The sequence below is a fragment of the Piliocolobus tephrosceles genome, chromosome 10, assembly GCF_002776525.5.
Source record: "Piliocolobus tephrosceles isolate RC106 chromosome 10, ASM277652v3, whole genome shotgun sequence".
Taxonomy (NCBI): domain Eukaryota; kingdom Metazoa; phylum Chordata; class Mammalia; order Primates; family Cercopithecidae; genus Piliocolobus; species Piliocolobus tephrosceles.
In genome coordinates, this window is record NC_045443.1 from 114,657,924 (window position 1) to 114,684,878 (window position 26,955).

Below are 26,955 nucleotides of genomic sequence, written 5' to 3' on the forward strand. Positions count from 1 at the left end.
GGAGCTCCCAGAGGGAAAACCCCAGAGATTGGCTGAGGATTCCCTCGAGTCTTTGACTGAGTCCTACTCTGCACATGTGTAAGAGGAAATACCTGAACCAGGGAAAGAACTACCTGAAAGGAGAAGGCACAACAATTCTTGGAGCTTACATGAGGCTAAGAATAGTTTGTACTTCCCCAAGAGTAGAAAGACCTCATAATTCACAGGTTGTTGAGTGGAATCCTCAGAAGGGTGCCATGTTTTAGTAATGGGGCTAAGTCAGCCCTAGACTAAAAGCCGCTCAGGATCCCCTAACAAAAAAGTTGGAAAGCAAGCCTCAAAAGGATCCAGCCAATTCTGAGCGTCTTAATTTTGCATCAGAGAAAACTTCCATACTATTTTGTAGAATACAACAAAAGCTAGCAACCAGCAATGTAAAATTCACTATGTCTGTCATCCAATAAAAATGAAGCATGGCTGAGGCAGAAGGATCACTTGAGCCTGGGAGGTCGAGGCTCTAGTGAGCCATGACCATGCCATTGCACTCCAGCTTGGGTGACAGAGTGACACCTGCCTCCAAAAAAAAGAATAGATTGTGCTACCCTGGTAACATTAAGCACAGCTAGTGCCCAGATTTTGGTTTCTAAATGTTCTTCAATAAAAAGAACAAGGGCTAGGGCAGATAAATACAAGATGAATCTGGAACATTTTATGGGATCCAAAAGTAAGGATGTTTATAATAAATAAAAAGATGAGAATAGGGCATCTATAGGACAGTAGAACTAAATTGGAGCTCCTGAGGGCTAAAGGAAGGACAACTTGAACAACAAAACATGATGATAGTAATGGATTATAACCTGTGGATAAATACCCATGAGTCCATATATTGGTATCAATAAATAATTGAATAAATAAAGGAGAAGAGACAGCTCTTCCTTACAATAGTATTTCAATTGCTATATGGGAAGGGATGATGAAAATAGCCGCCATTTGGCAAGCACCATAATCATAATTGTTGTAGGCAAGAATCACCAGTGGATGTTAAAATCAATGTGATGAATGTCTCTGTCCGTTTGGGCTGTTATAACAAAACACTATAAACTGGGTGACTTATAAACAACAGAAGTATATTTCTGACAGTTCTGGAGGCTGGGAAGTCCAAGGTCAGGTCACTGGCAGATTCTGTGTCTGGCGAGAGCCCTTCCTACCAGGCGGTGCCTTCTCTCACATGGTGGAAGGGGCAAAGGAGCTCTCAGGATCTGTCCTCGTGACCTTATCACATCCCAAAGGCCTCATTTCCTGGTACCATCACTTAGAGGGTTAGGATTTTAACACTGAAATGGTGGTGGGGGGACACAGCATTCAGATGACGGCATGAGTAACAGGACATTTCCATGGTGTGAAATCATCACTCCATAAGAGAAAAATGGTAACTTTACAGTAGAGAAAACTGGCGGATACCACCTTAACCAAGTGATGATAGTTAACATGACCAGTAATGAAACTTTGATATTATGTACTTCCTGATACATAATACACTGGAAAGGCACAACACTCCTTCTGATTTTAAACATGAGGAAGCAGCAGACAATTGAGAGGCCTACAAAATAAATGAGAAGTACTTTTCAAAAGTGTCAGGGTCCTGAAGGACAAAGAATGACTGAGTAATTATTGCCCCAGATTGGAGTCGATGAAGGAGACATGGCAGCTAAATGCTATGTGGAATTCTGGATTGGATCCTGGACCAGAAAAAATATGCTGGTAAGGGGACAGGTGAAATGAAATAAAATCTGTAGATTAAATATGTTGCATCAGTGTTAATTTCCTGGCTTCCATCATTCTGCTATGGTTATGTAATAGGTTAACATTTGGGAAAGCTGGATGAAGCTATACTGGAACTCTTTGCATAATTTTTATAACATTTTTATAAGTCTGAAATTATTTCAAAATCAAAAAAGACATCAAATTACAGTATTAAATAAGATTGGATTTTTCCCATAGCAATTTAATGCCATTTAAAAACAATGTTACATGATTCCTTAGAAAAGAATGTGCTTGCCCCTTTTCTGCTGTCTGACTGACTTGGAGGCCTGAGATTAGATGGTACCCGTGTGTTGTTTTGGTGGTGGTTATATAATCAGGGATCCTCAGCATTTCTCTTTTCTATATCTTGCTGTTTGTCTTCGAGCTATTCCCTGCAACCTCCCCTTTTCTTAAAAAAAAAAAAAAAAAAAGGTGATGGTGAGGATTTTGTATTTTGTTTTTTTTTTTCAAAAGGTATTTTTTTTTTTTTTTTTCCCAAAACAGAGTCTCACTCTGTTGCCCAGCCTGGAGTGTAGTGGTACGATCTCAGCTCGCTGCAACCTCCGCCTCCCAGGTTCAATCTATTCTCCTGCCTCAACCTCCTGAGTAGCTGGAATTACAGGCATGCACCAACCACCAAACTGGCTAATTTATTTATTTATTTTTTTGGTATTTTTATTAGAGATGGCATTTCACCATGTTGGCCAGGCTGGTCTCAGACTCCTAGCCTCAAGTGATCTGCCCCCACCCAGCCTCCCAAAGAATACTTTTTAAAGAATAGTGTAGCCATTTTATTTGAAAATGTCAACATTTACAAACATGCCAGAAGTTATGTTTTTGCCACTACTTACAACTTATGACAAAAAAATTTTATCGGTTTCATATATAAAATGGGAAAAGAAGGCCTTGTTTTTCAAAATCATTTCAGGAGGTAATCAAAAAATCTGGAGAGCACTGGTCTGGAAGGCAGGTGGCCATGTGAGTCTCTGTCTCAATCGGGCCGTTGTGATCCACGTGATCCACTCTGTGGGCACGGGGGAGGGAGACCCAAGAGCTCCATCCCAGACATCAGGGGCCTTGTGGCAAAACCCTCTATTTGTTGGGGAGATTTGCATTGGCATCGGGAGGCCCAAGTGAGATGTTAGACTGTCTGTGGTTTCTGTCTTCTCATTCTTGTTTGGCGTTAAGTAACTCAGAAACGACTGTAGTTTCGCCATAATCTAAATCTTTATATAAACTTTTTTCCCTGCTTTTTATTTGAGCCATTTATTACTTTCCTTGAAAGGAAATTAATTGATAGTATAATTTAAATATTTTTTTTGAGGATTTGGAATGAGATTTCTAAAGGCTGCAAAATATCATCACTGGAATTTTCACCGTAGATCTGAGAAGACACTTAGTCTGCAGTGTGACTGTTGAAAACATTTGTAAAACACAGATTAAGGTATTTTTACTTTTGTTAGTGATAGCCTTTCAAATGGTTATTCTTAAAAAACTCTTTTATTGTGAAAAATTCAAAATATACAAAAGTGGAACAAATAGCATGATGCACCCCCATGTACCCATCACTCAGCTTCAACAGTGATCAATTTTTTTTTAAATCTACTACCACCCAGTCCTCTGATTCCCCACTCCCCTCCCTAGAGGCATCTACTACTACCAGTGTCTGCTGATCTCTTCCAGATAGAGTCTATATTATGTTATATCGGTTATAGAGAAAATTGGCCTCAGTCTGAGTCTGCGCACACAGTGATGTCTCTTTCACATTACCTGCCCTCTGGAACTTTCCCTTGTAGAAGCTGGTCCTAATTCTTTGCCTTCTCCATCAATCTGTTTTTGCTTTGATGCTAACTGGAAATTCTTCTATCTAGTCACATTGCCATAGTCTTAACATACACTATTTGCCTCCTTTTCAGTCTGCTGTCCTGTGATTTTTCATTCTTTTTCAAGTGTTCTTTCTGCTTTGAATTTGAGAGCTACTAAGTATATTCAATCTTACTTCCTCTTCTCTTGACTCAGTTTCTACTTTGGTGATCTCGCTGCTTTGTTTATGCCCTAACCAGTCGCCTCCTCCACAAGCCTATTCAGATTCTTTTACTTGTCAATCTAAAATGCAGCTTCCAGAATGTTTTGTGTTTATTTTCTGCCTTAGGCAACAGAGCTGTAGAGCTGTGGTCAGCGGGAATGCAGGCTGGCATGCCACAGTAGCTGCAGTAACAAGAAACTTCAGCTTTTTCCCTTGTCATGACCCTCGTGGTTTAGCTGTTCTTTGTGACCCTTGTCTACACTGATATTAATCTCCCACCAGCACCTCTTCCATGAAGAGCAAAAACTTCTTTTGTCCTGTCCAACTTTATGCTAGCTTTATGTCTCTGGCCTGATTTCAGAGTGGCGATGTGTGGATTTAATGAACAAAGAGGTACGTGTTAAGTAAGTGCTATGGGTATATTTAAAATTTTTGTCAAAATGCCTTTTCCTTTGTTGCAGAATTTCTTTTGACTCCTGCTTAATTTCTGATAGTCAGGTGTCTATTTACATGGTGGAAACTGAGATTGCCAGCTGTCTATAAATAGTCAACTTCATTCAGTATCTCTGAACACAGTTAATTGATCCTGTCTATTTAACAATCATGAAGTTGACACCAAGCTTCAGGTGTTTATTGTGCAAGCTCAAGAGGATGGGAGCTCGTGGCTGAAATAATTTCTAATCAAGACACCACTAAAGACCACAAGACCAGCTCTGTAGTTCCAGAAAGGGCTAGTCCATGGCCTTCAAAACTGTTAACCTGTTTTAAATTTTGTGGTGCATGGAAAAGATCAAAGGGGAGGGAGGAGTATACCAATTGTGTTTTTTTTCCAAAACCGGTTCAGCAGTTATTTACCTTTCAGGCAATTAACATAATTACCATTATGCTAAAAAGTAATTTTGGAAAGTTCTGCCCTGAGCTCTTACGACTCCACCGGGACAGTTTTCGTTGGGACTTATCTTTTTGATGGAAGCTTAATTGCAATTTTGGCTTTGTGCACACAAACAGAAGCAGCTAATTGTTTAGGCAAATAGCAGATTAATTTAAATATGCATCCCTAATAAAACAAAAATGGTATCCATTATGGTCCTTGTTCCCATGACGAAGAATATAAATATTCTGTGCAAGTACCATTAGACGGAGGTCTTAAGGATTGTCGACATTATTTCACAGTGGTAGCACTTTCCAGATATCGAGTAATCTTTACAAAAGCTAACATAAATCAGTTTAAACTCATTTAGATCCCATTTCCACTATGTGCAGTTTCATTACCACACTCTGGCTGGCCTCCTTAGGGAGGTGGGAGGGGCCTGCTGCAAACTGGCATGGGTGCCCATCCACAGCTGCTGAGCAGGCTTTATGTCTCCTCGAAAGACTGGCCATCGTTACTCATGTCATCGTTAATGGCTGTTCCTAGTCTAGGCTGAGTTCAGAGTTCCTTCAGCCTGGCTGCTGCTTGTCAAGGTGGAGGGTCCTGAGCCCAGGGAGCAGGTGGGACTGCCAGGCCCTGCCCCTTCTCCTTTATTAGGCCAGTGGCCCTCACTTGTCTTCTGGATGTTTCAAGAGACCCAGTTTCTTCTTTTGTCTGCATCCTTTTCCTGTTTGTTATGAGTGAAACAGTGTTGTTGCGATCCCAGCACTACTCAGAATTAATCATCTTTTATCCAGCTACTGAGGTTTGGTCAGGAAGGAAGAAAAACACTTGCTCTTTCTGTTTCTCTAAGGGCAAAACGGGGGCTATACACTCCGGCCTTCAGGATGATGCCTGGTGCAGGGAATGACAAAAAAAAAAAAAAAAAGACTTGCTGCTTATGCCACTGCTAAGAAACTAAGTAGAACCTCCCTTTGTGTTTGCTGAGACTATTTCTCTTGTTTTACCTTCGCCTACTGTGCAGGAGAGATATTGTACAGACCATTGCCGGGGCGGGGCGGGGGGGTGTCTTCTTGCCCTGAGGTCCCTCCCCAGGCGCTTGCCAGGTGGGCATGTTCATAGTATTTGAGTTAGTCTTTTGGCCTCAGCTAATTGGATGAGGGATGGGGCGTCAGTCCTGGGGGAAGCTGATTCATGGACTGGGATGGGCTGGCAGGGACTCAGACTTTGTTGCATGCTTGGAGTAGAAGACCTCCTGGAATGGGGACACCACCCTTTCTCCATGTACCCAGGGATGAGAGGAAGCTGGTTTCCGAAGAGAAGAATGAAATAGAATTGCAGAGAGAAGCAGAGATAAGATCTGTGGTGCACACAAGTTGTATATACTACCTCGGTTCTGCATGTCTTCCTGGTTCCTGCTTCTGATCCCTTATCACCTCCAGCTGTACTTCCTGCCCTCGGGCTCCATGCAATAGCCTCATTCCAGTTTCCTTTTTGTGTTTAAGCCAGTTTCAGTGGGTTTTGTACAACCAGATGTTTCGATGTTGAAACATATGATAAGCATTCAGCAAACTTTTATTGATGTATAGCCACATCCAGCACTCTGAATTCCCTACCATAGGGCGTAGAGAGGGAAAAGGACACAGTCTTGTAACTTCACAAATTCACACAGTGTCAGGAGCCAAATCCATTTCATTGCTAGGTCTGCAGTATGATAAAACTTGACCTTTCAAATGAATTTACATCAGATAAAAAAGTATCTGTTTGAGAAGTGAATTTCCTTGGCTCTGACGGACATTGACTACTTCTTCCTTAGTAGTTACGCAATAAATGTGGACCCGGTTCAAGTTAAAACGTCTAGAAAAGTTTGCTGCTCCTTTTCTGGGGTCTTAAAATAGTGTGACAGCATGACCAAAAGTTAAGCTTATTCATTGTTCCATTGTGCTTTGTGTATATCTCTCTGTGATAACTATGTTTTATAATTTAGTTATTAAATATTTATTTCTCTCCAGTGTGTGTCTTGTGAGAACAGGTATCCTTTCAATTCTTGTATGTCACTAAAATGTTGGCTCCATCAGTCAGGGACTTTTTTGTTTTATTTTGTCTTATTCACTGTGATACCCCAGTCCCTAGAATAGTGCCTTGGTACACAACAGGGAGCTCCATAACTACCTATTGAATGTATTACTGCATTGATTCCTTTTTGGCTAAATGTAGCTGATGATAATCAGCCACACTATTATAGAGCATTCTTATAATTCAGTTATTCACTATTCAAGTCCTTGCAGTTTTGAGATTATAAAAATAGCCATGACATAACTGTAGTAACTGATAAATTGACCATTTATAAAATTAGCTTTCACTCAAACACCCCTCCCTGTTAGGTTCTGTATCTATTCCTGCCCACTCTGCCCATATGCTTTTGGGGCAGATACCCAACAATGCAGTTCAAAGTGAAATTGCATACCCTGCAGAAGCTGCAGGACTTTGTGATGTTGAAAGTGACAGTGAAAGAACTAGAAGTGGTAATTACATGGATAAATAGAAATGGCTTTTTTAATTATTTAAATATCTTTAAAAGATAATTGCCTGCTTATGCAAAAGTAATAACAATGTATGTAAGGTTTATAAGATGTACGAATAAAAAGTTTGTAACATGTAGAAATAAAAAGTATGACAATAATAGCACAAAGGCTGGAAGGGAAGAAATAGAAGTATGCTGCTGTGAAGTTTTTTTTTTTTTTTTTTAACTGAGAGTCTCACTCCGTCACTCAGGCTGGAGTGCAGTGGCACGATCTCGGCTCACTGCAACGTCTGCCTCCCAGGTTCAAGCAATTCTCGTGCCTCAGCCTCCTGAGTAGCTGGGATTACAGGTGCCCACCACCATGCCTAGCTATTTTTTGTATTTTTACTAGGGACGTGGTTTCACTTTGTTGGCTAGACTGATTTTGAACTCCTGACCTCAAGTGATCCGCCCACCTCAGCCTCCCAAAGTGCTGGGATTACAGGCATGAGCTACCACACCCAGCCTAAAGTTCTTATATAACATGTGAAGTGATACAATATTACTTGCAGGTAGACTGTGATAAGTTAAAGACTTCTGTTAAAATCCAAAAGCAACCTCTAAAATAAAGAGTTTTGGCTAACAAGCCAACAAAGGAATTAAAATGGAACAAAACACATTTAGTTATCCCAAATACTCAGTCCAAAAAATAAAAAAGGCAATAAAAGAGGAGAAAAGGGAGCAAAGAACAGATGGGATAAATTTAAAAAATTAGTGAACTGGTAGATTAAACCCAACCTTATCAATAATCACAGTAAATATAAATTATTTAAACACCCCAGTTAAAAGCAAGACCAACTACATGCTGTCTACAGAAAACCCAGTTTCAATATATAAAGACACAAGCGAAAAAATGGGAGAAGTTCTGCATGCTAACACTAATCGAAAGAAAGCTGGTGTAGCCATGTCACTCTCAAAGTGGATTTCAAAGCAAAGACTCTAATAACCAGGGATATGGAGGGACTTTGCCTATGATAAAGAATCAACTCATCAAGAGGACATAACAATCCTAAATGATTTTGCACCTAAAAATGATGTTGAAGGTCTGTGCACATGATACCAGCCCCTGACAAGTGAGGACCTGACCAAGTGCGACACTTTATAATTGAAGCAGGGGAAACTGAAAAAGATGACAACACGACAGTCTTTCAGGAGAGAAAGATTTGACCATTAAATTGATGGAGCCCTGGAATTTTTTTTTTCCCCCCCGAAAAGACCCTTCTCAGGATAGCTCTGTGCAACTCAACTTTGTGGTGAAGGATGTTTTATTGCATAAAGTTCTGTTGGAAAAATGATGCCAACAAAACCAATACTTGATTAATAATGAAAAATGTGTTTATAGATAAACTCCATGTGTGCTTAGAGTGAGCTGTGGTTAAATAGCTTCCATGCTTGGCAGCACCCAGGGTGAGTTTGATGGTGTATGTCAGTTACTCATTGAACTCATAGTTATTTTGTGCACTTACAAATGCAGCCATTCATCCTGCACTTTTCCAGCTAAATTCCAGCCCAGCTTAATGACATACCAAGTGGGTTTGGACCAAGTTGTTTAACTGCTCGGTGCTTCTGTTTCTTTTCTGGGAGAGGAGTAAAATGGTGCTCCTCCCAAGATGGAAGTGAATGCTCAGTGAGAGGAGACACATGAGTCTCTGAAGGCTCAGAAACTCTATGCAAATGGCAGTGTTTTTTTCTCTTTACTGTTGTGATGTCTCAAAACAAATGCAAACAAATGCAATGCAGTGTTTGAAGGAAGCCCATGTTAAGAGCAGACATCTTGGCATGTGAGAGCTGATCTCCTATCTGATGTGTAGAGCCACTGGCATTTTCTGCAGCATATTTTTCTCTTCTGAGTCAGGATGGAAAGAATTTGCCAAAATAATTGCCAGGGGAATGTGTTGTGGAACCTTTTGTGATCGGCTTATCCCCCAAGTTTATCATAATTCTTAAGAGTACACTGTGTTTTAGATGTGAAGCAACATTTAGCTTGAAGAAGGCTCTGCTTTTGTTTATAATTGCTTACTTAGCCTACTGACAGTTTGAAAGTCTGGCAAAGCAGCCCAAAAATATTATTTTCTTCCAATTCTCTATATTTATTTAGTGCTGAATGATCCTTTATAGTAAGATCCTAAACTCAAAGCATTTATGGTTTAAAGACAAAGTAGAAGGCAAGAAAAAAGAAAGACAGGAAGATACACTGCCAAGAGAAGAAAAGCAAAAAGCTTGGTCTGTTCTAGATAATAGGAAGTTATAGTAAATAGAGCTAGATTTACGGATGAGCAGTAGAAGCGAAATTAACATTGATAGATTAAATATGTTTTGTAACACAACAGGAACTATAGACTGCATAAAAATAAAAGACAGAAAGGATTGGTCCATCTTCAGTGCTTCGTGTGGCTGGTCTCCTTTCATCTGCCCCACAGTCCTATGTAGTAGGTAATGTTGTCTTCAGCTTTACAGAAAGGCAAACAGGCTCAGAGCTGTTAAGCAACTCCCCTAAGTCCGTCAGCTAACAAGTGCTGGAGCTGGATTTGACCTCAAATAGCCACAGACTCTGTTATCTCCACACATTTATTTCTTGATGAATTTTGAAAAATTGAATCAATTGGAATTGGAGCAAGGCAGTAACCAGCCTCATGCAGAGAGTAATAATTTTCTTGGGTAAGTCTTCGAAGGGAAGGAAATAGCTTGAGAATGATAAAATGAAATTATTTGTGAGGAAAGGAGAATCAATGACATGCCAAGTACAGGAAAGCTTATCTGACTGGTAGAAAAGCATACGTTCCTGTAGACCACTGGTCCTAAACTCCAGTGGACATCCCCAGAGTTGCTGGTGCCTGACAGTCTGCATTTCTTTTTTTTTTTTTTTTTTTTTTTGGAGACGGAGTCTCGCTCTCTCACCCAGGCTGGAGTGCAGTGGCCGGATCTCAGCTCACTGCAAGCTCCGCCTCCCGGGTTTACGCCATTCTCCTGCCTCAGCCTCCCGAGTAGCTGGGACTACAGGCGCCCGCCACCTCGCCCGGCTAATTTTATTTTTTAGTAGAGATGGGGTTTCACCGGGTTAGCCAGGATGGTCTCGATCTCCTGACCTCGTGATCCGCCCGTCTCGGCCTCCCAAAGTGCTAGGATTACAGGCTTGAGCCACCGTGCCCGGCCTGCATTTCTAATAAGTTGCCACATGGTACTGATGCTACCGGTCTGGAAACCACCCTGGAGAAAGGTGGTGACATGGCCAGTGTGTGAAAGAGGAATTAATCTGGATAGCAGCATTCCAGCTGCTGGGAGAAGAGTGGAAAATTGGCATTTTTGACAAGTGTGGGATATTGAAGCACATGTTTTAGAGCTGTGCAAAATAAAGCGCTGCTGCTAACAGAGACTTTAGGAGGATGGTGCTGAGGAAGGATGTAAAATACAGGCTGAGCATCCCTAATCCAAAATTCCAAAATGCTTTGAAACTTTTTAAGCACTGACACGATGCTACATGTAGGAAATTTCACATCTAACGTTATGTGATGGGTTGGTAGCCAAAACTTTGCTTCATGCACAGAATTATTTAAAATATTGCATAGACCAGGTACATTGGCTCACACGTGTAATTCCAACACTTTGGGAGGCAGAGGCAGGAGGATTGCTTGACCCCAGTAGTTCAGAAAACCAGCCTGGGCAACTGTGTCTCTACAAAAAATTAAAAATTAGCCGGGTATGGTGGCACGCACCTGTAGTTCTGTCTATCTGGGAGGCTGAAGCAGGAAGATCACTTAGGTGCATCAGTTCAAGAATGCAGTGAGCTATGATAGCACCACTGCACTCCAGCCTGGGCAAAGAGTGAGGCACTGTTTCTAAAAAATAAAAAAGTAAAATATTGTATAAAATTACCTTCAGGCCATGTGCGTCAGGTATATATGAAACATAAGTGATTTCGTGTTTAGGCTTGGGTCTCATTTCCAAGGTATCCCCTTTAAAAAATTTTCCTTCATGTTGCATGTTTTTAAAATAATTGAACATATTAAGTAAATTAAAATTGTTACCTGCATCGTTTCTTGCTGCATAGGGTTTCTTAATATTTGGGATTTAAGGACCGGAAAGTACCCTGTTCATCGTTTTGAACATGATGCAAGAATACAGGCACTAGCCCTCAGCCAGGACGATGCAACTGTGGCCACAGCCTCTGCTTTTGATGTTGTGATGCTGTCCCCCGGTGAGGACGGGTACTGGCAGATAGCTGCGGAATTTGAAGTTCCGAAACTGGTGAGCTTTTTAGTCTGGTCATTTTATTTTCTATTCTTAGAATCTCTGGGTCTAATATAAGCATGTACTAATGGCATTGGTAACTCCCATTCACTCAGAGCTTCCTGTGGGCCTTACATCCATAAATCTAACTATAGCCTTACAAAATAGGTAATAGCATTTTCCCCATTTACCAAGAAGTCACTTCACTGCTTAGAGCAGTGAACTGGCTTGCCCCAGTTCTCAGAGCTAAGAAGTTGTGATTCAAACGTTAGGGCTGACTTCAGGGTCAGAGCTGCTCATCACTCTAGTTCCTTGGCCTTTTTCAGACTAACACGGTGGAATCTTATCCTTGGGAATTGACGATCAGTTTCTGACCTAATATATAAGCGAGAATGAGTTCAGTGGTGTTATCCCAGTCCATATGGGAAGGAAGGTTCCATTCCTACACTTCCTTCATCCCAAGACTGTCTCACCTGAAATTGAAAGTAACTCCTGAGTGAAGATAGATTTAAGTCGGTGTTAATGGGGTAGCCATGTTCCAGGATGTCACCCGTTCAGTCAGCCAGCCTTAAGAATTCTTTATGTCGAGCTTATTTCTGAGTTCATTTATATAGGAACCTCTATATTTGTAGAGTGGGAGATAATTTGGTGCTAAGAAGGAAGTTCTCAAATCTGTCTATGCTGAGTTTGGATTTAATTTAAACAAACTTGATTTTGGCACTGGTAGGAGAGTGAGCAGAAAAGCCAACACTGAGTGATGAATTGAGGGCCTGACCTGGAACCAATCCTGTTCCTCCCTCTTCCTCTCTGGTGGAAATCTTAGACTAGAATAACTTAGAAAGCCATGGCATCACTGCTTCACCTCCATGAGCATCTGCACTTTGGATATAGTGCTCCCCCAAGATGCCCTGATGATGTCAACTCATCTGGGTTTTATTAGAAAAATGTGAAAGTGGCCGGGCACGGTGGCTCAAGCCTGTAATCCCAGCACTTTGGGAGGCCGAGACGGGCAGATCACGAGGTCAGGAGATCGAGACCATCCTGGCTAACACGGTGAAACCCCGTCTCTACTAAAAAATACAAAAAACTAGCCGGGCGAGGTGGCGGGCGCCTGTAGTCCCAGCTACTCGGAGGCTGAGGCAGGAGAATGGCATAAACCCGGGAGGTGGAGCTTGCAGTGAGCTGAGAACCGGCCACTGCACTCCAGCCCGGGCGACAGAGCGAGACTCCATCTCAAAAAAAAAAAAAAAGAAAAATGTGAAAGTGTATTTCTGTTCTCAAAACTTCCAAAGTACTATTTAGTCTGTGATTAAAGAATACTGTAGACCAGCAATCACTATATGGACCCAGATACTTAAGATGCCAGTTTCTCTGTAAAGTGCAAATCCTGCCTTGGCAATAAGGTGGCATCCTGGCACAGACTGGAAGCTTTTTGAAGTAGTTTACAGCCCCCAGCAAATGGCACCACCACTGTCAGTCTCAGCCTCTTGGTCTGTCAGAAAGCCAACACGGAGATAAAGTTAAAGGGCTAGACAGAGGATGTCCGTTGTAGGAAAATAAGAAATGATTTGGAGGAGTGAGAGGAACCAAGCAGCCATTGTCTGAGGCAGGTTTTATGCATGGTTTAGGAATTATTTTTTACTTTGGGTGAAAGGTTCCCACAAAATGCTCTGAGTATCCTTGGAAAAGGCACCCCTGGCCCGAAGAGCCAAGCCGGTTTTGTCTTGTCCATCTACGCCCGTGAATGGCAGTGGCAGTGGCAGTGTTCCCAGGTCTGCGATACTAGCCTAGAGCGGCTGTCCTTTGTGATGGACCTGCTGCTTGTGAAGCTGGGCCCAAGGATTAGGAGAATCCCCCGGATGTTGATGCTCCCTCCAGCTCCTCTGGACGGTGTTCTGGAGGCCGGCTTTGAACTCTTTGGCGTATGGTCAGGGCAGCGCTGTCCTTTCACACTGTGGATTTTCATAATTACACAGCGTGGCTCACCTTCCATGTGTCCTCTCGTGATTTACTCGAAGAGGCGAAAGCCTGTTGGGAACAGCACCGTGGAGAAATGGGCCGCCTGTGGATGGACAGAATCAAATTATTCTTGAAAAGTGCATCTCAGACTTGTGCACATTAGAAAAAGTGCCGGTGGTGACGCATTCAGGACTGGGGAGCAGGGTGGGTAGAAAAATGTGTTTGTAGATCCCTTCCTTACCCTCTGGTGGCCAGATGGACCCTGATGACATTGAAACCAGGAGACAGCGATCACTTGGACATTTTGAACCTTTTGGCCACACATTTTGGCACAAATGTTAAAATACTCTTTTTTGCGAATTTGGAACTGAGTGAATGTTATTTATTCAGTTTCTTGTAAAAACAAATAAACAAAAAAACCACACACACAAAACAAAACAAAAGAAACAACCTTTCATTTTTTGAATTGCTATTACATCCCCATGGTTCAGAATTTAAAAGACACAATAAGGCTGATGGTGGGAAATCTCCACATCTCATAATCCACTTCCCTCCTTGAAGGCAGCCATTGTTAGTAGATTTTGGATGTGCGAGTCAAGCGTGTGGTGTACTTTCTCTGCCCCCACCTTGTACACATTCAGCAGGTGAGGTTACCTTACTCATCTTGCATCCTTGCTTTACCCGCTAAGTTTATCTTGGAGAATCATCCCATTTGTTTCATTTTATAAAGAACGTTTTCATGCTTCCCTCTATGACTGCATGGTATTCCAGTGTATAGATACACTAAGTTACTTAATTAGTCCCTTAGTAATGGGTGTTTCTGTTTTTCTAATTTTTAGCTAAGACACAATTGTACTACAGTTCATGAATAACCTTGTATATAATCATTTTTTATATTTGTGAGTTTATTTGTAAGTAACTTCTAGAAGTGGATGTCCTAGGTCAGAGTGTATGTTCATTTGGTATTTTGATAAGAGTTGCCAAAGTTCCCTTGATAGAAGCTGGACAAGATTTATGTCCCCACCAGCAATAAGTGGAATCCAGAAACATGGGACATGGTTTTCCCCTCCTTCACTTCCAGCCTAGGGTATTATCAGATTTCTTGATCTTTACCGATATGAAAGATGAAGCATCATATTTCAATGAATTTTCATTTTGTATTTCTCTTTTTAGGCATGTCTTATGTTTCTCTTACACTGAACATCTTTTCTGTTGTGTAAGAGCTGTTTGTGTTTCATTTCCTGTGGGTGTTTCATTTGCCCATCTTTTTCTGTTGGGTTGCTGGCCTTCGCATTGATGTGTAGGTGGAATTGCATATTTTTGACCAAGTCAGGATGAATTTGTGGGACTAAACAACTCTTACCTTTTAACAGGTTCAGTACCTTGAAATGGTTCCAGAAACTGGAAGGTACCCTGTGGCAGTAGCCGCTGCTGGAGATCTGATGTACCTGCTCAAAGCCGAAGACTCCGCCAGAACCCTCCTTTACGCCCACGGCCCGCCTGTCACATGTCTAGACGTCTCTGCCAACGAAGTTGCTTTTGGTGTACAGGGCCTGGGATGGGTGTACGAAGGAAGCAAGGTACACAACTAGCAAGATGTATAATTAACAAAAAAGAACATAGATTTATTTTTTAGAAGGGAATTGAAAAATTAAAGCTCTTCAATATTTTTCCAGATATATCAGGGCAGTATATAAGCATGGTCAAAAAATTCAAAGAACTTCAAAAGGATTGAAAATGAAAATTAATCATTTTCTTTCTCCTCCCTTCCCCCAACTTCGCTGCATAGAATAAACTATTAACAGTTTTGAGGTATCCATCTAGAAAAATGTAATGCATATATAAGTACATTTGTATACTGAAAACATACTGTTGTAGAGATGGGATCACAGTATACATAGTGTTCTGTACCCAGCATTTTTACTCCATAATGTGCCTTGGGGAGAGCATTCCATGTCATCTCTTACTAACTCTCCCTCCCTAGGATTCCAGCATATGCTTCTAGCTCATAGCCTGTTTAGCCAGGCCCCTCACTGGTGGGTGTTTAGCTTGCTTTCACTGTGTTGGCTGCTATAAGCAATGCTACCATGCATATTGCAGCTTGCAGAAGTCCTTGTATATATAGTGTATCTCTAGGATGTGTACTTCAGATAATGATGGACATTGCCAAGTTGTGTTTCTAAAAAGGTGCATCAGAATTCACATTCTTACCAACAGTGCATAAAAATGCCTTCTGAAACTCTGAATCAGAAGCAGGAAGACAGGTTTTTAATGGAAATTCTTTGAGTGATGACTAAATTTTATCACTCCCTAGCATCTTACTATCCTGACTGTAGGCCAAATACTTGGTCTAAGAGCTGATTTATAGAACTCTCCCTATCAGTGGGACCAAGGGGGAGAGAGAGAAAGCTTTTGTTTCATTTCGTTTTTTTTTTTTTCCCCAATTTCTCTGCTCCTGACCATTTCTGTCAGTTGGTGGGATTCCTGTGAAGGAACGTGTCTGGGCTAGCAGACCCTGTGTGACTGTTAGTAGGTTCCTTAACCCTCTTTATGCCTCAGTTTCCTCATTTGTAAAATAGAGTTCATAATAGTGCCTGCTTCTTAGAGTTGTAGGATTAAATGAAAAGCCATATGTAAAGCTTGAGGCATGGTGCCTGGCACATGAGAGCTCACGATCTGTTGGCTCCTAAACCTCCCGTTATTCCTCCCACCCATAGTTGGATTCCAGCCTCTGGTGGTGCTTACTTTTACATCTTATTTCCTCCATGTATTTGACCTGTAAGGTCAAATCTCATTTATGTAGGTGTGATTGGTTTTGCAACCCAGTAAATGGTCAAGAATGGAAGCATCTTGGATTCCAGTGATACGTTCTTCATCCAGGAAGATAGACTAAGCGTAGATGCTATATGTGTGGCGTCCTATCATCCCACTGTGAAAAGGCCTCCCCTTGTGCTGCAAACTTGGTGTGCAGTTTGGTTGGGGCATCTCCATTGTGTCCTAGCTGGAAGATGTGTCATGATATAACTCCTGAGTTTTGTCTTCCAGCTCAGGAGGGAAGGAGCAGGAATTGGTTTCCTAAGGCAGTTTCCTTTCTTGTGCTCTAAAAAAACTTTCTTTTCCCATCCCTGGTGAGCTCATTTGTTGAGAGAGGAGAGACCATTTGCTTTCTAATTTTTCATCTGGTATGCTTTCAAGTTTGTGTTATCTCATTTATTTTTAGAGCTCTCAGTATAGAGAGGTGATAGTTATATTCAGTACTAGTCTGGTTTAAATTTTTTCATACTTTTTATAAATGTTTTATCGGGTAGGTCCTTTTTCTCTTTGACTTATCTGAATGGATTTATTCCTGTAGTAATACAGTTGTAATGCATACATTTGAGAAACTACTGAAAGGGGCAGTTCAGCACAAGGATCCTTCAGATACAGATGTAAGGCAGTGGGGTTTTTTTGATTCCTCTCAAAATTTCCAACCCAACTGAAAGCATTAACTGTAAGAATCAGCTGATTAATACATTAATTGTATGAAAAATCCTTGGTTAAAAATGTATAGTCCCTGGCTGGGCACGGTGGCTCACATCTATAATCCCAGCACTCTGGGAGGCCAAGTCAGGAGGATGGCTTGAGGCTGGGAGTTTGAAAACAGCCTGGGCAACATAGCGAGACCCTGTCTCTACAGAGAAAAAAAAAAAGTATAGTCCCTCAAATGACTTGTAAGCTGGTATTTTCGTTGGTGTTTTAAAATTAGGAGTGGAAATAAATTTGCTACAAGAATGTTTCTAAATGTCTCTTTGGAAGCTGACAGTAGCATTTAGTCATCCAAATATGTTGTGAGCACAGCACCAACCCTCCAAACACTCGTGTGGGTGAATGGCTGCTTGTTAGTAGTGTTGGTAATAACTTTGTGTTGAGATGTTTCTCCAACAGGAATGCCACCCACTCAAAAGTAAGAGGAACACCAAGCTTCATCTATGTAACTTTGCTTATTTTTACAGAGATGAGACTTTCCATCCCATTGTGCTTAATGGATTTTCTGCTTCCTCAGAAAAACTTGCATTTTTAAGAAACGTAATTGTCATATAACAGCTCTGTGTGAATTAAGTCATGTCATGGGTAACTCTGTGAGATTTTAGTATCCTCCTGCTGTGCTCTAATGTGATGTCATAATTCCCAAATAGTCTCATGTGCGAGGCTTGATGTCACTTTGCTTGTGAATACCATGCTTGGCCATCTCTTTGCTTCAGCCTGGCGGCATCGTCTATCCCAGCACATTTTATTAGGCTGGTGTGAGACTATTAGCAGTGGAGTTTGCCTGGAGCTATATCCACACTAGGCTTTGTATCTGTGCCTCCGGCCTGTATATCTAGGATTCAGATGAAGGTTTTATGAGAACACAGAGCATTTGGTTTATATTTGTTTGTACCTGATACAAAACTGGGGTTTAGCTATAGTCCATTATTGATTAACTGTGATAAAAGCAGACAGTGAAGTCCAAATGTTGAAACTGACTTTTAGTCAGAAACTTAAATCTCCCTAACCTGTTGAAGTATTCCAGAGGTGTTATTTTTGTTTAGTTGGAGAATATTCTTACACTGTATGATGCCTACATTAGCATGTTACAGGTACCTCAGCTGCATGCGCATGGAGTAATAATGGCTCAAATCCACCCATTCCTATATCTGGCTAGCCAACCCATTGTGTATTCATCACAAATACTGAGCACCAGTAGTGTTCCTGGCATTGGCATGTTAAAACAGCATTACACACAGATTTCAGCAAACTGGTGCTTGTCAAGGAACCTAGCTCTGTTAATAAACATAGTTTTCTAAGGAAACAAAGCCGAGTAATTTAGCAAAAGCTTATCTGTTTAATCTTTTTTTTAAAAAAAGTCTTCGAATGTAGCTGGCTGACCAGTCACCTCCAGCTTGGGTAGGAAGGGATCAGACAGTCTGGGCCCTGCAACATCTTGATTTGCCTGTTGGGCAGGGGCTCCCAGACTTGGGTTTCAGGCGTCAAAGTTAGGGGCCACACCTGGGTTTGCCAGCAGTGTTATGGGCCACGTAGTCATAGAAAAAAATAGCAACTATGTATTTTTGCCCTTTTTTGGAAGATTAGAGTCTTTTTTAAAATTAAAATCGTTTTATTTCAATAGCTTTAGGGGGGTAAAAAGGGTTTTTGGTTACATGGATGAACTGCATAGTGGTGAAGCTTGGGCTTGTAGTGTACCTGTCACCCAAATAGTACACATTGAACCCAGTACTCTTCTGCGTCTCCAGGGTCCTCCAGTGCCACTCTATGCCTCTGCATACCCATAGCTTAGCTCCCACTTATAAGTGAGAACATGCGATATTTAGTTTTCCATTCTTGAGTTACTTCACTTAGGATAATGGCCTCCAGTTCCACCCAACTTGCTACAGAGGACATTATTTCATTCCTTTTTATGGTTGAGTATTATTCCATGGGGTGTGTGTGTGTGTATGTCACATTTTCTGTATCTACTCATTGGTTGATGGGCACTTAGGTTGGCTTCATATCTTTGAAGTTGTGATTTCTGCTGCAATAAACATTTGTGTGCAGGTGTCTTTTTTGTACAGTGACTTGTTTTCCTTTGGGTAAATATCCAATGTTGGGACTGCTGGATCAAATGGCAGATCTGCTTTTAGTTATCTGAGAAATCTCCATACTGTTCTCCAAAGAGATTGTGCTAGTTTACATTTCCACCAGCAGTGTCTAAGCATTCCCATTTCACAACATCCACACCAACATCTATTGATTTTTCACCTTTTTTTTTTTTGAGATGACGTCTTGCTCTGTTGCCCGGGCTAGATTGCAGTGGTGTGATCTCGGCTCACTGCAACCTCCACTGATCAGGTTCAAGCAATTCTCCAGCCTTAGCCTCCCGAGTAGCTGGGATTACAGGCGTGTGCCACCATGCCTGGCTAGTTTTTGTAGTTTTAGTAGAGACGAAGTTTCACCATGTTTGGCTAGGCTGGTCTCAAACTCCTGACCTTGTGGTCTTCCTGCCTTGGCTTCCCAAAGTGCTGGAATTACAGGCATGGGCCGCTGCACCCAGTCTGTTTTTTGACTTTTTAATAATGGCCTTGCTGGCTGGGATAAGGCGGCATCTCATTGTGGTTTTAATTTGCATTTCCCTGATGATTAGTGATGTTAAGCATTGTTTCTTAGTTTGTTGGCAATTTGTATATATTCTTTTGAGAAATATCTGTTCATGTCATTTGCCCATTTTTTAATGGGATTATTTGTTTTGGCTTTTTTTTCCTGCTGATTTGAGTTCCTAGTAGATTGTGGATATTAGTCCTTTGTTGGATATATAGTTGCAAATATTTTCTCCCATTCTGTGGGTTGTCTGTTTACTCTATTGATTATTTCTTTTGCTGTGCAGAAGCTTTTTAGTTTAATTAGGTGCCATTTATTTGTTTTTGTTACATTTGCTTTTGGGATTTTAGACATAAATTATTTGCCTAGGCCAATGTCCAGAAGAGTCTTTCCTAAGTTCTCTTCTAGAATTTTTATGGTTTCAAATCTTAGATTTAAGTCTTTAATCCATCTTGGTTAATTTTTATATATGGTGAGAGATAGGGATCCAGTTTTATTTTTCTACATGTGGTTATCCAATTTTCCCAGTACCATTTATTGAAGTGGGTGTCCCTTCCTCAGTGTATGTTTAAAAACAATCCTAAAATTAATATGGAACCAAAAAGAGCCCAAATAGCCAAAGCAACCCTAAGCAAAAGGAACAACTCTAGAGGCATCCCATTACCCGACTTCAAATTATACTACAAGGCTATAGTAATCAAAACAGCATGGTATTGGTGGTAAAAGTAGATACGTACTGGTACTGGTGTAAAAGTACATACTGGTACTGGTGTAAAAGTAGATGCATAGTGGTACAGGTGTAAAAGCAGATACGTAGACCAATGGAATAGTACTGGTGTAAAAGTATGGTACTGGTGTAAAAGTAGATATGTAGACCAATGGAACAGAAAAGAGAACACAGATTTTTAAACATCTATAGAAATGTATTTTTTGACTGGGTAATGCATTCACCTAATTCATGAATCAAAAGATAGGAAGGAAGGGTGTGTGGTTGGAGGACTCCTTCCCACTCCCTTCAACCTGCCACCCAATTTCTCTATCTGGAGCCAAACCAACGTTGCCAGTTTTTTGTGCATTCTTCCTGAGATAGTTTATGCACTTATAATCAAATTACCATACGTGGTCTCAACCCCAATTTAAACAATGAAAATAGTAAAGTGCTATATTTTTGTCTGCAGCTTGCTTTTTCCTGCAACAGAATCTCTTGGAGATCATTTCTATGACATAACAAAGAACTTATTCGTGTTTTGGTTTTGATTTTTGCCACTTTATGATATTATACTTTGTGGATGTGCTTTAATTAATTTGCCAGCTCCCTATGGATGGATGATCGATTGCTCCTGCTGTTTTGCTGTTGTAAACAACACTTGGTCCACATGAACGTATTTGTAGGATCAGTTCCTCCAAGTAGACTTGCTGGGTCAAAGGGACATGTGCCTCCATGATTTTGATAGACTTTGCCCTCCACAGAAGTTGTACCTTGGGCAGTGGTGGATGGCAGGACATCCCCTTCCCCTAGTGGCTCTTGGACGGCTTTTCTCCGATAGGCTTTACAGAAAGATCACAACAAGATGAGGCCGGGGGGATATATAGAGATCTGACTAGTCCTGCCTTTCATTTAAATTATTTTTCAGCTCTCTGCTTTTAGAGTGAATGACTAGAACACACGACTTCACCTAGAATCAGTGTAGCACGACTGACAGCCCTATCTGGCCAGTGTCATGGTGGCAAGAAAGAGCTGCAGCATACACAGATATGCTCCCCTGCTGGGCTTATTTGGGACCCATTTGAGAAAGAGCCCACAATTATTTTAATCTGACCTGCCTCTTTTCTCTTCTGTAAAATGAGGAGGGTTGAACACGTGACCTTTGGGCTCCTGTCCTGAACCACATTCCTGGATTCTTTAAGCCATGTAGGTGGTTTAAACCTTTTGGCTGTGGAGTTGTGTTGAGCCAATCCACTGGAAGATGCTGAGTTGCTGAGGGCTTCTGAAACGGGCCGAGGAATCCATTATTCTATTACTTCTTCTCTAAGTTGTCACCCAAGAGTTCCTAACAGCTGTGCCTATTGCTGGCAGAAAGTATTGGGCAGGAAATGTTTGATATTTTTTTCATCAGTTCCTACATCTTGCCTCGTAAGCTGTGCATAGGAAGAAGGGCTGCTTGACAGTTTTTTACTTTTGGATAAAAATGGATTCTTAAGTTAAAAATGGATTCTTAAGTTCTGATGTTGCATTCTTGGGTTCTCAGACTTCAGTGACATACAGGACCTCATAGGTAGCCACTGTTAAGTGGCATATGATTGTAAAAGAAAACAAACGTAAAAGTAATTCCTCTGGCCTCATCTCTTATCATGCTGTGGTGCAAAAATCAGCATGAACTCTGTTAATGTAGCCTTCGTGCCCAGGCAGCCCTTTAAAATCAGTTTTTATGTCTCATAGTTCCTGAATCTATCAAAAATACTTTCATCCATGAACACATATTTATGACACCATATAATCTTTATTAATTCTTTTGCTGCCTGAATTAAATTCTGCTCTCAGAGGTGGAGGGTTAGAAGACCAAATTGCCTTGTTTAAGAGCATTAGGTTGATGACGAGCCTCAGGCCTCATAAAGGAAGAGAGAGATCCACTTAGGGCTCTTAGCATCATTCTATGTATTTGGACATATTTCCTAATTTAGGTCTGAAGTACTTGGCATTTGATGGCAGATTGTATTAAGCAGCACACGGCGTGCATCCTAATCAGGGAGCTGTGAGTGAAGTAATCCAGGAGGCTGGAATGCGCGTGACAAGGACGCTTGCTTGGCGCTGCTGCCTCAGCTTACATCACACTGGAAAATCATCGCTAACGTCTCTTATGATAATTATTCCCCATACACAGACGTGAAGAGACTCTGGATTGGTTGCTCGCACTCATCACGAGTTGAAATATCTGTCTGGGAGAGCCTTTGGAATCAGCAATGCAGTGTGCATAGATTGTGGCCACATTCTTCCATACCTCCACCCAAACAGGAAATCCATCTTTCCTTTTGTTTGAGATTCTAGTTCGGAGAAGGAAAAAAACTTGGTATTTTACAAGCAGAATGAAAATGAAGTTAGATATTTACTTTGTGAACTTTCCATTTAAATATTTTAAAATAAAAAAATTGAAAGTTCACAAAGTAAATGTCTAATTTCATTTTCATTTCTACCTTAACATTTAACGTTTTTAATATTTATCTGCTTCCTGGGGAAGTGTAGAGAGGTAACTCGTGGAGACCAGTTTTCTGGGCTGTTGAGTGATGCTGACTCCCAAAGGGTCCATTGTTGTCGTGAAGGTTGCCGTCATTGTTAATGAATGCTTATTGAACACATGCTGCGTGTGCAATATCTGATTGGCACTGGAAACAGAGAGATGAGTCAAATATCACATCTGCCTCAGGGATTATAGCCTTGTGGTCCTTAACAGCGACTTGGCGATGTAAAGGAGACATGTTGAGATGCACACGAGGTCATAAAGAAGACCTTGATGATGAACTTGGTGAATTCCAGACTGACAGAAAAACATATAGATAAATAAATGAGGAATGAACATTCAAATGCATTTTGTACTGTTTAATATTAAAATGGTATCCATAGTTGATATAATTGTAGTATGTGGTTAATCATAAATAATAAATACAATTCTTCTCATTTGTGAAAACACTGAAGCACCTCCACAGAGCCCTAGAGTTTCTCAAGACACAGCAAGAAACCTCTGGCTTAGAGGCCTTTGAGGACTGGACTATCTCCGATACTCTGTACAACTGATGGGTTTTTCTGTGAAAAGTGTCTTTTGGAATATTGCTTATTACAGAAGCTATGATCTTTAGGATCTCTAGGGATCCTGGAAGGGAGTGATAAAGTTATAGAATGTAAATATAGGGGAAAGTTCCTTTCAGCTACTGTCAGGGTAGCAGTTGCATCACCACTGAGACTGAGCAAGGGTTCTGCAGTCAGGTAAGCCTCAGGCAAGTGACTTGCCTTGGTGTCCCCATGTGGATACTGGAGCTAATACCTGAGAAAGAGGTAATGTGCTTTGTATGTGGCTGGTGCTCAGCACTTGTTAGGTTCCTCCTTCACCAGCCATCCCCAGCAGCTTTGGGGTCAGGCTGGAGTTCATCAGGCAAAGCCTGGGAGAGAGCAGTCCAGGCAGAGGCAGCAGGGCCTGTGGAAGGCGGTCCCACTGGCTGGAAGCAGTGCCAGGTATATTCAGGCCTGCAGGAGCCCCAGCAGCCCTGGGCTGCTGCAGGAGCCCTGCTGAAGCCATACCTGTAGGGATAGCGGCCCATGCTTCTTCACAGGATTCACTTTCCCAAGAAATTTGTTGTTGTTGTTGTTGTTTTGAGAGATGGAGTCTCGTTCTGTCACCCAGGCCAGAGTGCAGTGGCGCCATCTCGGCTCACTACAACCTCCACCTCCCAGGTTCAAGCAATTCTCCTGCCTCAGCTTCCCTAGTAGCTGGGACTACAGGTGTGTGCCACATGCCCAGCTAATTTTTATATTTTTTAGTAGAGACAGGGTTTCACTACATGTTGGCCAGGCTGGTCTCTAACTCGACCTCAGGTGATTTGCCCTCCTTGACCTCCCAAAGTGCTGGGATTACAGATGTGAGCTACTGTGCCCAGCCCCCAAGAACTGTTTTAAAAGAATGCATTTATAGTAGAATGAGACAGGTCAATTTAGCTTCCGTGCAGAACTAATGCAATAAGCTAATGTGAATGCTGTCACTTCATATGAAACCCTTCAAGATGTGAAGCCTTATTGGAGAGGGCTGGCACCAAGTCTTAAATGTCTTTTGTCTTTATTCACACTTGCCTAGTTCCTGTATGCCAATAACATCTACCATTTTCTAATTTTTGAAGGAATTATTCAGTCTTCTTGAGACTGAGCAAGTTTACAGAACCATTTAGATTGAAGAATATGATGTTCATTGCCTTTCTTCTCTTTTGGCTTTCAAATTAAGCTTAGAATGTTATTTAGAGCCTGATTTTTCTTCCCTGGTGATTGACGTGGAATTTACTTCCTGGTTTACCATCCTACACCATAGAAGAGAATGAACTCAGCGCTAACTCCGTTTATTTCACCTTCACAGATGGGTATGGCTTTGGTTTGTTTGTGCCAGATGAGCCTGGGAGTAAATACTGCCCAGGCATTGTTAGTGTTAAAAATCAGCTCATTCTGCAGTTCATGGGGAGCTAAGGGAGCCCTGTTGGAAATGTTTGCCTTTGTTCCAGAGGTGAAAACACTAGTGCTACAGAAGAGCTGTGTGCTTCCCCTGCGTGTCCAGACAGTTGAGACTGATGTTGGTTTGGGTCAGAGTAGGAGCAAGAGGGCACTCAGCAAATGGCCTATGTGAGCTGAATTTCTGAGTATTTAAAACCTTTTACTGTTTTCAAAATACACATCGTAGTTTAGACTCACAAAATATTACCAAGAAGAGAACTTTAACTTTTTATTCAGCACATAGATGACTATGATTTATTAATTTCCTCCGCACTTCAGTCTTCTATAAGGCACTGTGTTAGAAAGGGGGTTTGTAATTAACTTATCAATTATTGAGTTGCAGATGAATCCTTCTAATGGACGCAAAGTTACTCTTTAAAGCATTCCCTCAGTGTGTTATTAATTGACAGGGTAAATCCCCTTTGTAGAGAGCAAAGGAAAACTCCTGCTCAGCCCACATCTGAGCGGTCGCATCCCAAACTAAGGGACTCGGGAGGAGCCATGAGGCTGAAGGTGCATTCAAATGAGGAAGCAGGCTGTGTCCAGGGAGCTGCTCTGCCGGACCTGGCTTCCAGCCTCAGCTTGCCTCTGCTCAGAACTGTGCCAGGGATGTGGGATGACCAACTGGCCCCAAACTGAATTCCTCATCCGGATTTCTTTGGGTCTTTGCAGGGTTAGGCCATCTGGCATAGGTAGCTTGTTTGCACTGTGCTGTTTCCTTGGGTTGTGAACTCTTAACTGTGATCTCAAGATCATAGTAAGTTTTAAAAGTATGTTGAAAATGACATGAAAATAATGCCTCCCCGAGCGCATTTCCCCTTCCTGGCTTGCGCCTGCCCTTTCCCCACCTTTATACTCTTGTGGCACCTGTCCACCTGTCAGTGCCCCTCCTCACAGTCCACTTCAGGTTTTCTCAGAGCACTGGCTGCATGGCGAGGAGTATGGGTAAGGCCCCGGTGCCCATCTTCAGCCTGGCCTTCTGGACTGTGGGGAGTCGGGCCCCATCTTAGCTCCCAGCTGTCTAGTCCTGTGCTTCCAGAATGAGCCCCTTGCTCCAGCCAGACCTCCGGCCAGGCTAGCACCATCCTGAATGTGCCACATTGATTCCTGACCGGGGACTGGCACTAGCATCCCCTCTTCCTCTCCTGTCCCGCCGTGTCCTTTTGAAAAAGAGTCCTACTTACCAGAAGCAGCCTTACCAACTATCTGCCTCTCTTTGAGCATCAGAGCTCTGGCCCTGAGCTTGTACAGAACACGGGATCTGCATCTCATATTTTCATATCAGCACCGCCCAGCACTATTGCTTCCCCAGACTGGCAGCAATTTGGAAGCAGGAAGTAAGAATTGATAGCTGGATAATACCACTGTCATGGCTGAAGGTCTTCGTTAGCCTGAAAGGCAGTATAGGTAGAGCACAGGGGTTCTCACATGCCAGCATGCATCAGAATCTACAAGAGACCTGATAAAACCACTGATCACTGGCCCCACCCCCAGAGCTTCTGACTCAGTGGGTCCAGGGTAGGGCCTGAGAATTTACATGTCTAACAAGTGCCCAGGGCAGCGGAGGCTGCTAATCCTGGGACCATACTTTGAGTACCCTGGGGTAGAGGTTTAAAGAGCATGAGCTTTGAGCCCACCCACCCGGGTTTGAATCCTCGTGCCAAAACTTCCTAATTGGGCAAGAGGTTTGAGCTCTCTGGGGCCCCATATTCTCCTGTGTAAAGGGAGTAAAATCATGGTACCTACCTTACAGCATTGTGGGGGTCAGGTGAGATAACACATCATAGCAGTGTTTTGCATGTAAGAGAATATTATAAACATCAGCTGTTATTAATTATTTTGGCAGGACAGGAAAGACATTGTGATATGGTCGCAAAGTGGTGTAGGAATGACATGAGCTGGGCTCTACCTAGTGCCACCTCAGCTCCTTTTGTTGCCCATGTAATTCGGGGCCAGCTACTCAAAATTATTTAAGCTTCAGTTTCTTGATGCACAAAATGTAGGCAGTAGTATTTGTCTTCTCTCCCTCTTGGTGGTTGTGAGTTTCAAATGGAAGGATGTTCTGAAGGGATTTGTGTGAAAGGCATGTCCTGGGTATTATTAAGAGCTCATATGTGTAGTGTTGGTTTATGTGCAGAATGCTGCTAAACACATGTCTCTGCCACTAC

At 41.9% G+C, this 26,955-nt stretch overlaps 1 protein-coding gene across 11 annotated transcripts in view; it reads left to right on the forward strand.

The window, feature by feature from the left end:
* The window catches only part of FBXW8 (F-box and WD repeat domain containing 8), a 114,342-nt gene that overhangs the window by 59,351 nt on the left and 28,036 nt on the right, over nt 1-26,955 (forward strand). For all 11 annotated transcript variants that reach the window (XR_004229191.1, XR_004229190.1, XR_004229186.1 and 8 more), the window contains exons 6-7: nt 11,291-11,487; nt 14,802-15,008. Coding sequence is in view for 5 of the 11 variants with exons in the window: in XM_023204209.1 (XP_023059977.1) it covers nt 11,291-11,487; nt 14,802-15,008 (404 nt within the window). In the remaining 6 variants the exon portion in view is untranslated. The remainder of the gene's footprint in view (nt 1-11,290; nt 11,488-14,801; nt 15,009-26,955) is intronic.